This window comes from Anolis carolinensis, chromosome 1, assembly GCF_035594765.1.
Source record: "Anolis carolinensis isolate JA03-04 chromosome 1, rAnoCar3.1.pri, whole genome shotgun sequence".
NCBI lineage: Eukaryota > Metazoa > Chordata > Lepidosauria > Squamata > Dactyloidae > Anolis > Anolis carolinensis.
The window spans coordinates 175,618,164-175,633,962 of NC_085841.1; the positions used below are offsets into that span (position 1 = coordinate 175,618,164).

Genomic DNA, 15,799 nt, shown 5'->3' on the forward strand with positions numbered 1-15,799 from the left:
TGTATTTAAAAAAAATATATTTCATGCAGCTACTTATTTTGAGGGATTTGGATTAGTTTCATAGTACTTTTAACAGTTAGAGGACCTAGAGCAGAGCTTTCCAAACTGTGTGTCATGACATACTGGTGTGTCAACTATTGCCCCCCAGTGTGTTGCATAAAAAATGCTCCATCCTACCCCCACAAGACAAGAGGCATGTTGGTTGCCCTGGAAGCACAAGCATGAGCAACTGCGGCAGTAGTAGCAGCTCCAGTCCTAACCCCCTTCAGTCATGCAGGAAGGCAGTCCAAGCCCTCACAACAGATAACCATCCAGTCTCATTTCTAAACCTCCAGAGATGAATACACTTTACAAGAGTCAATGAGACCTCCAAGTTCAAACATCTTCAGCTAGACAGGAAGACACAGTCAAAGCACCCCTGGATGACTATCCGGTCTCTGTTTGAAAACCTCAGGAGATGTTTAATCACTACAGTTTTCAATTAAGAAAAAATTTGATCACAATGATGTTTGTGATTAACCACATGGAATGGCTATAGAAGAGATTATATATATAATCTTATAAGGGATTGGTTTAACCCCCAGCTTGTTAGTAAAACTGAATTACAATGTCATGAAAAGATGCACATCTAAAAATTGTGTCACCAACATGAAAAGTTTGGAAAGCTCTGATCTATCATATGTAACAGAGTCACTGGTGGACAAAAAAGCTCATGTAGATGGATCCTTGTGTTGGTTGCTTATAATAATTTCAAAAAACAGTATGTATATATGAAATGTGCATACAAACAATTGACTCTGTAATCAGAGAAAAACAAAAAGGGGAGCAAGAAATAAAGACTCTTGGTTGGTGCAAGAAAAAATCCAAATGGTGCTCCTCCCATGTTAAAAACAATTAATGACAACTTGCTATTTGAAAGCGATCAGAAGCACCCTGAACTTAGATTGGAAACATATTGGCCATGTGTGCAGTCCCTTTAAAGCTCATGTTATATCACATGATTCATATCATGTAGTGTAGCTACTGTATATTTTGGGTTGTGGAGGCATTAGAATCTGCAGCCAGAGATTTCTTCTTTGGTGCTTCTACCCATACTTCAAATACCAAGATTTCCATTGCAGTAAAAGGGGAATTATGCTTTTCCTGCACAATCTGGACTAGATAGCCCCTGTGGTGTATTCCAACTCTATTATTCTATGATTCAATGGTCTATAGTGTTCAAACTGTGTAGTATGAAAGGGCCCCAGGTGAGAACATGTAATGCTAGCAACCAAGTCATGAAAAATTTATCTCAAAGGCCCAAATATAAGGAACAGGGGCAGACTAATTTGCTGTCTATATATTTGCCCTAAAAGTAAAAGGGTATATGTGGGCATGCGTGTGTGAATATGTGTGTGTGTTAATATGCATGTGTGAATGTGTATGTGTGTTAACATGTGATGAGGTGGGGGGGGGGGGAGCCAGGACAGTGCAGGGTGTGGGGCAACAGGTACCCACGGCCTCTGGGCAGGCACCCTCAGGATCGTCGTGATGAGGACATTATACACAGGTAGATAATGGTAATCACATAAGCAAGTGCACTTGAATATTTCCCTACTTTCAACAGTTTTCCATCTCAGTATCAACGTTACATTTTTATAGTTAATGAGTGGAGCTGTCAGTCTCTTACATTCAGTTGCTTCAGGCTCTTCTGCCCAGACAGAGTTCAGGAAGTTTGTGGGTTGAAGAAGAGAATTCATTAGATTAACTTGTGTTGGATTTACAATGAAAATATATCTATAATGGGACATTCAAACATCATGCCAATATAATTCAGTTGGAGAAGACAATTACAAATTACAAAGAAGCAAATAGATTGATTTTTGGAGAAAAATTACTTTCTTCAGTTCTTAATGATGTTTTAAATTTTGAGATATGAACTACATTTCTGAAATTGCCTCAGTCATGCAAAGGAATTGCAAATTAGAATTCATGGATTTTAATTAAGAAAAACGATACATTTCTTCAGATCAAATAGATAGAGACTCGTTTAAATCACTGCATCAATACATAATTAATTAAAATGTAGTTTCTTGTTGTATTTCTTGAATAATGATGTGAATCTGAGCAGTGAATGATACTCATTTTCAATGGAGCATGTCCAGATATAAGGGATGGAGAGAGAGCAGGACAATTATGATACTGTTGCCATTGAGATAGCAAACTGATTTCTGGGCAATCCCAGTTCTGTATTGGTGAGGAGGAGAGAACAGACCCTTCTCCTTTCCTGTTTAAGACCAGCTGATGTTGTGTGTCCAAGGAAGGAGCCAACCACAGAGAATTGCATCAATGTGATGCAGGATCTTCACCAATAATCGTGTTCATAGATTTTTAAAATTTGATAACATTTTGATAGTAGGATCACATGATGCTATTCACCAGTCATTCGTCATTACTGGACATGAAAGATTAGCCCTAATGATTATCAAGCATATAACTCTGTTCAGCATTTATTCTTTGCTTGGTGACAAACACTCATAACTATATGAATAAAGTATTGAATGGATGAACGAAATTTTATTTATATCCTGCCCCATCTCCCAAAGGGACTTGGAGTGGCTTACTGAAAAAGAAAAGGACGGGTAATTATAATGATAGACATCTTCCATTTCATCATTCTTCTGAGGAAGTTGGGGTGTGATCAATAGTTTCCACAAATATTTTAGCCCCATAACAACTCTGCGAAGTCAGTGATATGGAGAAAAGTGACTGGTCTAAAATTGATTTTTTAATGCTTTAAGACTTAGTTTCACAGATCTGGACTCATACTTGCCTTATTCAAGACAAGAGATCCATTCACACTTAATAATCACAGTACTCTGATTCCATTTTAATTGCTTTGGCCCTGTTATATGAAATCCTGGGATTGCTAGTTTAGGGAAAGGAATTTGGAATCCTCTGGCGCCTGTAGCCAAATTGGAAATCGCAAGATTCCTTTGGATAAGCAACCATGCTATTGAAAGTGAACTCATAGGTCTATAATTGTATAGTGGGAATGGATCCTAGCATAATATTCACTACATTGGTGCTTCCTGCTTCAAGATTACTCTTGTGATATTGTTCGTTATGTCCTTGTGTATAGTATCTGATACTGAACCTCAAATACCAGTATTCATCTTTGATGCCTAAAGAGTTAATTCTGCTTGTAATGTAGCATTATCATCTCCTGCACCACATTATTATTTTTCTTTATCAAATGTGAACATGAAAGTTATTCCAAAATTACATTCAAGCTTTGAGGTGTTTGCGGATCTGAGCATCCACTGAACTTCTACACTGCCATATAAAATCCGGTTTATCTGCTTTGAACTGGATTATATAGCAGTGTAGAAGGGGCCTAAGTGTCCATGCATACTGTGGCTGCAAAGCCAGTGTGATGCCAGGAAAAAGGATTCAAACTGGAGTGTGGGAGAACAGTAAAGTATGAGAATTTGTCTGGCAAAATGCCTGGGGAATGGTTATAACAAGGCAGGAGATTATGTACATGGAAGTGGATTGGTATCTCAAGAAAAAGTACAAAGGGAATTTTATATTTTAATAGCAGTGATGGAGCATAGATTCAATAATGGTCAAACAATGGGTGAAGGAGAGTAGTGTGTTTCATTTAGAAAAAAATACAGAGTTGTGGATGAGAGACAGTTCCAGTATAAAAGGGGAGGAGGTCCAGAGATAGTGTTATAGAAATTCAGAAATTTGTTCAGAATACCATGTGCTAGAGGATTGTTGACTTCCTGACATCCTACATGTCAGCTCCTGGCTGATCTCTGCTGGAATCAAGATGCTTGTCCAGAGGGACGTCTTCCAAATTAGCCCAAGTTGTTCTGTATAAATCTTACAGATAAATTATATAAGATAATACTATAAAATACTGACCATACTAAAGAAAGGGAAGCGGGGGGATGAATAGGAATGATAGATGTAATGTAATATATCTGACCTATAATAGGATTCAAGATAATGCAGCATATACAAAGTACATAACAGAAGACACATTGTAGAGCTTGGAAGTGCTTGGCATTCGAAAGGAAACCCTTTCCAAGATCAGAAACATTCTCTATAACCTCAGAAGGTATATATGGATAAAGAATTGATTATCATTGTTAATGAAGAATCCCACTGATTGTATGTATGTATATTGTTGCTTGCAGTTGTTGAAGTCAATAGGAAGGACGTAGTCTTCCTGATAGATGGCACAACAGCTTTGGGAACTGCCTCCTTTAATGCAATCCGTGACTTCATTGGAAAAATCATCAGCAGATTGGAAATTGGACCACACGCCATACAAGTTGCAGTTGCGCAATATGGAGATACTGTGAGACCAGAAATCTATTTGAATACCTACCCAAACAAAAAAGATATCTCTACTAATCTTAGAAAAATAAGGCCAGCAGGTGGAGCTGTACTTAATACAGGTGCTGCTCTGAGGACAGTTAAAAACTCCTTCTTCACCAGTTCTGTTGGAAGCAGGATTGAGGAAGGTGTCCTCCCAGTGTTGGTACTTGTCACTGGTGGTAAGTCCAGAGATGATGTTGTCCAACCAGTGCAAGAACTGAAACGAGGAGGGATAATGGTCCTTGCTATTGGAGCCCAAAATGCAGACCGTGCTGAACTTGAGCAGATTGCCTTCGAACCAGGCCTGGTTTTCACACCCACTGAATTCCGCGTACAACCCCTAGCACAGATTCTTCCCACTGTTTTGGCACACATAAGGACACTTTCTGGAAGCGTTACAGAAACAACGGATGGTAAGCAGCACTCTCTCACTTAGGTATTCAAATGTAATGCAATTTGACCATTATTTATAGCATCTTCATGTTTTTGCTGTAAGCCAAGCACACAGTAAAAGTTTCTATTATCACACAGATGTCATCCTTGGTAATTGAAATTGGTAGATATTCTATTCCTCATGTTTAACTATTTGCTTTTTATTCCGATCATTGTGAAAAGGATTATTCTTCCAGAGTAAATTCACGAGATTTCATTCACATGATAGTTAAGATTAAATTGGTTTAACTTATACAGCATTTTCCTCAGTTTGAATCCTCTCTTTTCAACACAATAACAAAAACCAATAAAATCTTATTAGTAAAACATTGGCTACTGGAATTAAATCCAGCTGCTTTTTAGTGTAACTCTATAGGTTTCTTGCATAATTTATTTCAACTATGAATGGCAAGTTCACTCTTATAAAGGAATAAATCCAGTTGCTAGACTGAACTAGAATAGACCCATTGAATCAATGGTATTACATATCTGTTGAGTTACACAAGAATCTAGTTGTGGCAAATTTGAGATTTAGGCAAAAGGAATGAGAATCATGTCGCTAGCAAACCATAGGCAGCTCTGTTACCTACCAATCCAGACATCCAGAAATTGATACGTGGACTTATCTGGGATAAAACTTGTCAAATGAACACTTAAAGAACACTTAAAGAAACCAGCACCATTTCCCAGTGTTAGGTAGCAAAATGGGGACCTGTAAGCCTAATTTTCTGGATGTTTCATTCAGTAAATTTGATGTTTTATCCTATAATTATTAACACTAGTTCAAGTGCTAGTTTGCAGGATTTCCCTTACTTAATCCTGAATGAAGGTGACTAGACAAAAATCTGTCGCTTAAGCCTTTTTTCAATATATATGTTTCTATGTATGTTTCCAAAATGTATGTTTCTTGCATGATATATTTCAGTGGTGACATTTTTATTTTAAATTTTAAATTAAAAATGATCTTAAATGTTCTTACACTTTGAAAGAAAAATACATTCCACTTTCCTCTTCTCTTTTTTCTTCTCTTGAACTCTCATTTACTCACATTCCTTTCCTCTGTTTTTCTCTGCTCTCTTTCACCCCCCGCCCCATGCTAGATTATGGAAATAAACACGTCTTTTCCTGCATTATAGTTACTACTAAACATGTCTCAGGAATATCAGGTTGTATCCATCAGCTGTGTGACTGAAAAATAGTGCACACATCTGATTTTTCCATTTCCTCACCTGCCAAGATAACTTCTAGGAATTGTCTGTGTCTTCCAGAAAAATTTCCCAGAATTTTATAAACTGAAGCAACTGTATTTAAAGTGACATCAAAATGTTATAATTATGTGATTTGAAAGAGACACAAAACAAAACTGATCTGGTAAAACATTGATTAATTGCAGATATAAGTGTTCCACAACATGCTGTAGCTTTCTAGATATATTTTCTTTTTTTGCCCCATTGAAACATTTCAGGGTGCTTCCAGACATAACTTAAACCCTGCCAAAGCAGGTTTTCCCATGGGGTATCTAGATGCCCCCCGGTAACTATCAGGATGGCACCCAGCCACTCCAAAGGCCATCCAAAACAAGTTTTAAATTAAAAAACTTATTGGGCTGCCATTACGGTGGTCCTTCTAATCTCTTGGCACATAGAAATAACACACCAGGAGATGGGAGGGGTGGAGAGCAATTTTACTCCCCCCCCCCCCCACAGCCCCTGCCTCCTGACATGTAATTTCTAGGTGCCAGAAGGATGGAAGGACCACCATAATGGTGCCCTGTAAGTTTTTTAAAATGTAAGGATTGTTTTGGGGAAGAGGTTGTGTGCCATCTCATACCTTTGGGTTCTAGGAGTCCAAAAGTTGTGAGATGGCAAATGGGGATTTACCCCCAGGGTAGTTCTGGGTAGTCCTGGAAACTACCATAGGGTGAGTCCCCACAGGCCCAACATCTCATTAGAACTGGGCCTTTCAGGAAAGCTCAGATTTAATAGGGTATCTAATTAATTCAGAACAAAGCAGGTAAACCCTGCTTTGTTCTGAACTAATTCGCTTTTACCTGAGGTGTTGTTTGAGCACCTCAGATAAAAGAACAACAGGTACTGCATTTTTGGGCCTGTTTGGAAGGGTCCTCAGAAGGACATTTGGATACAAGAGGAACAAGGCAGCAAATGCAATGTCCCTTAGGAGGGAACTATCCTTTGTTGGGGACTACTGAAAAGTCAGAGGCCCTGGGGATGTTTATAGTCTTTACAGCCCAGTTTTGCAGTGATTTGGAATGATTTCCATTGGCTTCTTGAAATGGGTCTGAAAATCAAGAACTGCCAGATGTATACAGATTGTTTCTAACTGAGATTCACCCATAATTTCGAGTATAATCATTCCTCAGAACAAAATCCCTCTCCCCTATAATGTTTGTAGAGAAGGTAAAATGCTATGCTCACTGAAAAAGCATCCAGAAAAGTATCAAAGTATTGACCTTATCACATGGGTTGCTGGAATTGCCACTTATCATAGCAAATCCGGTAACCGTCATTGGGGGACGCGGAGAACCCATCACCCCATGCTCCACATCACCTGGCCCGACAGGAAGCTGATCCCATAGGGAGAAACATAGGCTTTGTGGCTTCCCCTTATTGCTTCCTGCATAACATGGGATGCCTCTCATGTTGCTGCCGTGGCGGTATATGCCGGCTCCACTCTAGATGACCCATGGCGCCCTGCCAGAAGTATGCTTGCATTGGGAAATGGGAGCTAGTGGGCTCCATGGATCATCTAGAGCTCAACTGGGATATGATGCCGGAAAAAGTCCTGTCCGATGAGGTACTTAAACATCTTAAACTGCAGTTAGATATGCTCTGACCAATTATGCAGAAAGCTATTAGACCCTCACTCCAGTTCTTCTCTCTTTCTCTTTCTCCTCCTTTTGTCTGCTCCTATTTTCTCTAACAATGAGGTATGCATGTGTGTACCACAAATGTTGTATGCACACATGATAAATACTGGTGGTTTTTTTCTCTTGTGATGTCTCTCATGTTATTTTCTGTGCTCTACTGCAGTTCTGATAAACAAAAGGGATATCATCTTTCTTTTGGATGGATCAGCCAACGTTGGAAATGCCAACTTTCCATATGTCCGGGACCTTGTTGTGAATCTAGTTAACTCCCTTGATGTTGGAATTGATGATATACGAATCGGCTTAGTACAATTTAGTGAGAATCCCAAAACTGAATTCTTTTTAAACTCTTTCCTAACAAAGGCAGAAGTACTTAGTCATCTGAGTGGGCTGAAACTGCTGGGTGGTTCAGTGCTGAATACTGGCTCTGCACTAGACTTTGTCTTTTCAAATCACTTCACTAAAGCTGGTGGGAGCAGAATAGATGAAAATGTCCCGCAGGTGTTAGTCTTCCTTACAGCAGGACCATCGGTCGATTCATTCCAAGAGGCGGCCAGAGCCTTAGCGCGGGCAAGAGTGCTGACATTTTCCATTGGCGTTAGAAATGCCGACCCTGCAGAACTTCAGCAAATTTCCTTTAATCCACAAATAGTATATTTTAGGAATGAATTCCGTTCTCTAGCAAATTTGCCACAGGAAATGATTAGGCCACTGACTACATATTATAGTGGAGATGTGGAAGAAGTTGTAATCACATCAACAGGTAATTTTCTCTCCTTACTTCGTGTTTTTAGGCTATAAGAATTATTCTTTTAAAACTTGCCAGCATGTTTTGAGCAATAAGTACACATTTCTCTATGACCTAATGCCATTTTATACACCATAGAATTTTTTTAAAATCAGAAACATGCTTCTCCTTTATATACATAGTAAGCATTTCTCATGTGCTCTCATATGTGATTGAGCACAACATCACTCATATATTATGTGAAACAATTTTTTTAATGAAGTCTGGTGGCTGCTTCACTCATGTGCTATTTTACACATATGGGGTATACAAGGAACAAAAATACTGCTGTACACATTTCTAGACATACTATTTGTTTATTTGTTGATTATACCATGTGGACATTTCCTGAGAAGTTACAGCTGTCAACATAGGTTGCAATCTCCATACAAAAGTTGTGGACAGTCCTAGTTACTGTAAAAGTTAATTTTCTGGTTGTTTTATTTCATTGTATGATTAAAACCCAACAAAATGAATTTTCAGATAATAACAGTGCACAAATTCTCCTCTCATTACAGTAAATGCCCTTATTACCCATTCACTTTTCCATTGTTCTTTAAAAAGATCAAGTAAAAGCAGAAGTGCAAATCACTAACATAAATATAACAAAACACTAAAGGTTCGTGGGATCCAGTCAGCAGCATGTAATACAGGGTATTTCAAAAAGATGGACCCAATTTGAAATGACTATATCTCTGCCACCATGAACCACCCATGAATGAAACTCTTACCTCTTGAAAGGGTGGGGTATAGGGTTTCAAAGCAGTATTGCTAGATGCCCCTCCCAGCAAAAAACAGCCCCTGGCCTTAGTCATTTGCAAGATGGCAACCCTGCAACATGTAATCCTTTTGTTAAGTTACTTTTTAGATTTGCTTTTTGGCTCAAAATGGTTAGTAAAACTTGGTAAATTGACAACTCATTAAAAAGTTTGTAAGTTTTGTGCAATGTTTTGCCATTGTGAAATATACAGCACTGTATATTTTGCAATTTGAAATTGGGTTCCTCATTTTGAAATAGAGGGTGACAGCTGCCTAGGAGACATCATTGTGTCTGTTTTTATATTTTGTAGTAATAATAATAGCATTGTGGTAAGGAATTAATTCCAACAGATACCACCTATTCTTGTCTCTATCCACAGTCAGGACAGTGGCAGTTGGGGTGGAGAGAGGCCCTTTCATCTGCTTCTGAATCTGACAGTGATGGACCTGCACTAGATGTATGTTGGCCAGTGTAATTAATTCTGGGCTATACTATCAATACTTTAGGAGGCCCAACATTGTTCCTTTTTTCAAAATATCAAAGACAAGCCATGGCCAAAATTATTCCTAATAAAAATATATTCCTGTTTTTCTCTGCAATTTTGTAACTATTTTCCTATCACTTAATTCCAGAGAGCAAGAGTGATATCTTTTTCTTGTTTGATGGCTCCTCAAACCTTGCGGGTCAGTTTCCAGCTGTTCGTGAATTTTTGCTTCGAGTTCTTTCTGACCTCAACCTGGGGCCTGATGCCACACGTGTGGCTGTGGCACAGTTTAGTGACAACGTTCAGGTTGAATTCAACTTTCAGGACATCCCATCCAAGCAAGAAATCCTTCAGAGAGTGAAAAAGATGAGGATAAAAGGAGGACGGTCACTCAACATTGGTGCTGCACTTGAAACTGCAATGAGGGATGTTTTTGTGAGGCAGGCTGGAAGCAGGATCGAGGAAGGCGTGCCACAGTTCCTGGTGCTCCTTGCAGCTGGGAGATCAAGTGATGATGTGGATCAGCCTGCCAATGCGCTGAAACAAGCTGGTGTTGCTACTTTTGTTATCAAATCCAGGACTGCAGATCCTGTAGAATTGGAAAGAATCGTTTTTGCACCTCAATTCATTCTAAATGCTGACTCCCTTTCTCGAATTGGAGAAATACAGCCTGAGATAGTCAACTTGCTGAAAACCATTGAAATCAGAGAGTCAGGTATATTTTTCTGCTGTAATTTCCTTCTTTTTTCCTTTGTCTTTGTAATGTTGGCAGTCTAGAAGGGTCCTCACTTCTACACTGCCAGTTCAACAACAAGCAGGGTTTAAAACTCGCCCATCCCTGCCCTAGACTTTCTTTATAAGAGATATTTCTAAAGTATTTTATATGCAGTACACTGTGGGAGTAGAAAACAAAGGCAAGAGGGATCTTCAAAGTACATAGGATCCAGATGATCTCAAGAAAAAGACCTTAATGCATCTCAGCTCAAGAGACTCATCCTCGAGATCAGTTGCCCTGGATTCATTAGAGCAGTGGTGTCAAACTTGTGGCCTTCTAGATGTTTGACTCAGTTCCCAGAATTGTTGGCCATCCAACAAACTTGCCAGGGCTTCTGGGAATTGGAGACCCAAACATCTGGAGGGTCACAAGTTTGACACCTCTGCATTAGAGGAATGTTGTGTACCTTCACTATCTGAATGTTTCCATGATTCTTGTGTGCTTTGAGGGCTTTCCTCTCTTCATTAATTGTGCTACTGCCTTTTCTTTTTTTTCCTTCTGTAACTCTCCACCCCGGTTTTGTGTTAGCTAAACCAAGCAGAACCAAAATGAAATCCCTCTAAAAACCTGTGCTTTGATATATTTTTCTGTCTTAAGTTTGTATTTTGGTGTGTCAGGAGCCACTTGAGAAACTGCAAGTCGCTTCTGGTGTGAGAGAATTGGCTGTCTGCAAGGACGTTGCCCAGGGGACACCCGGAAGTTTAATGTTTTACCATTCTTGTGGGAGATTTCTCTCATGTCCCCACATGAGAACCTGGAGCTGACAGACGGGAGCTCATCCCACTCCCTGGATTTGAACTGCTGATCTTTCGGTCAGCAGTCCTGCCAGCACAAAGGTTTAATCCATTGTGCCACCATGGACCCCTTTTGTCTTAAGTGACTATAACTTTCATGTCTTTTTCTCTCCTGACCTCCACAATTTTTAAACAGGTGATGAAATTCAGAGGAAAGATGTTGTGTTTCTGATAGATGGTTCAGATGCCACCAGGAGTAGTTTCCCAGAGCTGAAGTCCTTTGTGCAAAGAGTGGTTGATAGTTTGGATGTTGGTCCTGGCAAAGTCCGCGTCGCTGTGGTTCAATACAGTAATGATGCCAACACAGAGTTCAATCTGAATGAGTACTCAGACAAAGCAAGTGTGATTACGGCTGTCCAGAGAATGACTGCTATGGGAGGCTATGCCGTTAACACAGGGGCTGCCCTTAACTACCTGATTGGCAATGTATTCACAAGAGAGGCTGGAAGCAGAGTGCAGGAAGGTGTGCCACAATTTGTGATCTTGCTGACTGCAGAAAGGTCGAGGGACGATGTCAGAAGACCAGCCTTGGAACTGAAGACAAGAGGTGCAGTGCCTTTGGGCATTGGATTTGGAAATGCAGATATCACTCAGTTGCAGACAATTTCCTTTGTTCCTGAATTTGCAGTCTTTGTTTCTGGTGTTAGTGAACTGGGCCGCATTCAGCAGCTCATAGCAGAAAGAGTGACTCGACTGACAAAGGCAGAAATAGAGGCTTTGACTCCAGAAATAACTGTTCCACTTCCTCGCCCAGGTAAGAAGAAAAAAACCTAACTACTTAATATATCTGTTGTAATCAGGCAGTCCCCAAGTTACAAACATCTGACTTACAAAACTCATAGATAAGAATGGGTGTGGGACAACAGAAATTGACAAGATTTACCTCTTGGAAGGGAAATTCACTCCTGAAAGAGTTATAATGGGGAAAAGATGTCTCAGCTGAAGCTTTGTCACTAATCTTTGTTTCTACGATAATCCAACATTTCCAAAATCCAATTATCACAGGGACAGAAAGTGAAGTGAAATCTTCTGAACAGGGGCACAGATAGCAAAACAAACACCACAGAGGTGTTCAACCTTCTCTATGTTACCCAAAACTTGCATACACGCACGCACACACACAAGTGTAAGGAGTTACACTTTTAAAATGTACCTGTTCCAACTTTCATACAAATTCAATTTCAGAACAAATCTACATAATCTATCTTGTTTGTAACTTGAGGATTGCTTGTAATGATGCACATAATGAGTGCTTAGTGAATAACTATAGGCATCTGCCAGATCAAGTTAGTGGAGACAGAATAAGATATTCTGTGGACACTATCCTGTAACATTTAGATTAAGATATGTCCAAGGCAGGAGTTTTGGGAACATTTTGGGAACATTTCTAAAGTAAAGGGCTCTTCATGTATTGTAACTGATGCACAAAGCAAACTTGCTATGTATGTTTCACATATGCATTTGCAGGTACAAATGATTACTCTTTGCATATATGTTAGCATACCTAATGTCTTTCATTAGACTCAGGTCTAGCATGTGGTGGTCTCAGGCTGACATATATTGTGAGAAAATGAAGACTGAGGGCCATGAATATTCTCACCGAATGAAGTATAAGGAAATTGGTACCAATATAATATCTTGTTCCCTTTTCAAAGTTCTAACCAAATGAATGCTCACACCAGGCAATGATGACAACAAAAATATATTTTATAATAACTCAAATGTTGTGTACTTCCAAATGTACAAGAAACAATTCATATTTTCTAATTGCTTGTAGACATATAGAATTCCTCTTTGTTTATCACTGAAGCAGAGCAACAATATGTAAATTGACATCAGAGCATAGTTTCAGAGACTCTTTTGTTTGTGTATATTTTTATTTATTTGCCAGTGTTGTTCTTTTTACTAGTATCATGCAGAGTTCTTTTTTCATTTTTTTTAAATAGGAGATGGAAAGAAAGATGTTGTATTCCTTATTGATGATTCCCAATATGCTGTTCCTGAATTCAATTCTGTCCGTGAGTTTATTGAGAGACTTGTTAGCAATTTGAATGTGGGCTCTGATAATACTCGAATAGCTGTAATTCAGTTCAGTGAAGACCCCAGGGTTGCATTTCTGCTAAATGCACATTCCACCAAGGAAGAAGTACAAGATGCAGTGAGAAGGCTAAAACCCAAAGGAGGGAGACAAGTGAACCTTGGTTCTGCCCTTGAATATGTGTCAAAGAATATATTTACAAGGCCCTCAGGAAGTCGCATAGAAGAAGGTGCACCTCAATTTTTAATCCTCCTCTTTTCCCACCCATCTGATGATGATGTGGAAGACCCAGCAATTCAAGTCAAACAAGTTGGTGTGGCACCATTGACTATTGCAAAGAATGTGGATCGAGAACTAATGCAGACAATAGCCCTTAGTCCTCAGTATGTGTTCCAGGTGTCAACCTACCAGGATCTTCCTACTCTGGAACAACAATTGATAAGCCCTGTTACAACGCTAACAACACAGCAGATACAAGGACTCATTGCTGATACCAGTAGCCCGACAGGTAAGGGTAATTTGTGCTATTGTTCGTATAAATAATGTCTCCATCTTTGCCTTTCTGTCACTCATCAACTGTCCTAGTAAAAATTCTAGTTTGGCTTCTTGTCATACGTTTCTAAAGTAGACTATCTTACAGCAAACAGTGCCGAATGACAGAATCCTGATCTTAGAACCTCATCATGTTGACTTATTTTCCCATCCAAGGACATTTCAGGCTCATTTCAATGATCGAGAAGCATGGAGCCCATCACATGATGGTGAACTACTTCCAGCCATCATGTGTCCCCGTCCATCATTGAAATGAGCCTGAAGGAGGGAGCTCCCACCATGGGTGAGCAATCGTCTTGTGAGCTGTTACTGAGATTTGAACTGTTCTTTAAGGCTAAAAACACTTAGGATGGGAAGTATTCTTCTCTGTCCCATTTCATTGCTGCAAAGCAAGACAGTGCTGCTGCAGAAAGAGAGCAATGGAGAGCAGTGTTTGGCTGGGGAGGTGGAGGCAGAGCAGTAGAGAAAAAGAGAGGAGTTTTTGGCTGATAGAGAAAGGGGAAAAGCAGAGATGACTTGAAAAGCCTTCCCCCGTGTCATGAATGTGAAGGCGAGCAACAAGGGGTAAAGAATGTTTCAAGAAACAGTGGTGGTCTCCCACCTAAATAGCAGTGAGGGCTGATCTTGCTAAATTTCCAAGATCAAATGGGATCTGATACCTTTTCGGTATTTATGTTTTTAGATAATTTTTAATAGTAAACTTGCCAAGCAAATACTATTACCAGAATGAATGTTAATGTAACATCATGAACTATTATCCCAGTCCTTCTTACTGCTTGTGTACCGTTAAGTCAATTTGCATTCTACCAAGGCACATTGGAGCTGGCATAGTGCATCCTCTACTGTCAACAGAAATTGATTTGGTGAAGATATTAGAAATAAAGACCAGTCATAAGAATGATGAACTAATTCTTTCTGTTAAGCATCTTTAAGCCAATGATAATTTAGTAATTCAATATTTATGTAAGTCCTTTGATTCTCTGAGTCTACTCAGGTTGGAATGAAGGTCCCTTCCATACAGCCATATAACCCAGAATATCTTCTTTGAACTGCCTTATGTGAGTCTACACTGCCATATAATCCAATTCAATGTGGATTTTATACAGCTGTGTGGAAGGGGTCTAAGAAGGATTCAGGGGAAAGACATCAGAAATGTGTGGGCAGATGTGTGTGTGTGTGTTTAAAAAAAATCTATGTGGAGGATGGATTTTGAGACACCTTTAAATTTCTGTAATGATATACTTTATTTACTTATGTTTTGACATGATGTTTTTCTCTGTACTGTTTTTATCTATAGTATTTTTAGGTTTAAGGAAAGTGTGTGTATGAGTGATATACAAATGGGTGAGTGAGATTTCTGCTTGTATGTCTAAGGTTATATCTATTTTCTCAAAGTGTCAATATGTACAGAGAGCACAGAAACAGCTGTTGTGCTTACAATCCTGCACAAAGATATGCCAATCTGGGAATTTTTATACAGGCAGTCCCCAAGTTATGAACAAGATAGATTCTGTAAGTTTGTTCTTTAAGTTGAATTTATTTGTCAGTCGGGACAGGTAAATTTTAAGTGTAACACCAGCCAGATAGATAGATAGATAGATAGATAGATAGATAGATAGATAGATAGATAGATAGAATATTTGGATAGCAAAGGAAAAGGTTAACACTCCTATGTTGTTTGCTTTGCTGTCTGTGTCCCAGTTCAGAAGATTTCAGCTCACTTTCTATCCCTGTGATAATTGGATTTTGAAAAATTTGGCTTGTTCTGGAAACAAGAATTGGTGATAAAGCTTCAGTGAATATCCCCTTTCCTCATGAAAACTCTTTCAGGAGAGAATTTCCATTCCTATGAATAGATTTCTTTCACTTCCTGTTGTCTCACCCCCGTTCTTAACTAGAAGTCATTTGTAAGTTGAATG

At 39.2% G+C, this 15,799-nt stretch overlaps 1 protein-coding gene and 1 long non-coding RNA gene across 4 annotated transcripts in view; both read left to right on the forward strand.

Annotated features, from left to right (window-relative positions):
* The window catches only part of col6a3 (collagen type VI alpha 3 chain), a 123,969-nt gene that overhangs the window by 35,105 nt on the left and 73,065 nt on the right, over positions 1-15,799 (forward strand). For all 3 annotated transcript variants that reach the window (XM_062959769.1, XM_008114626.3, XM_062959761.1), the window contains 5 exons: positions 4,188-4,784; positions 7,854-8,453; positions 9,870-10,436; positions 11,427-12,044; positions 13,237-13,836. In XM_062959769.1, coding sequence (XP_062815839.1) covers positions 4,188-4,784; positions 7,854-8,453; positions 9,870-10,436; positions 11,427-12,044; positions 13,237-13,836 — 2,982 coding nt within the window. The remainder of the gene's footprint in view (positions 1-4,187; positions 4,785-7,853; positions 8,454-9,869; positions 10,437-11,426; positions 12,045-13,236; positions 13,837-15,799) is intronic.
* LOC134293145 (uncharacterized) lies at positions 16-2,514 on the forward strand. The gene is made up of 2 exons (XR_010000166.1): positions 16-1,444; positions 1,536-2,514. It is a non-coding gene; the product is annotated as an uncharacterized LOC134293145 (long non-coding RNA).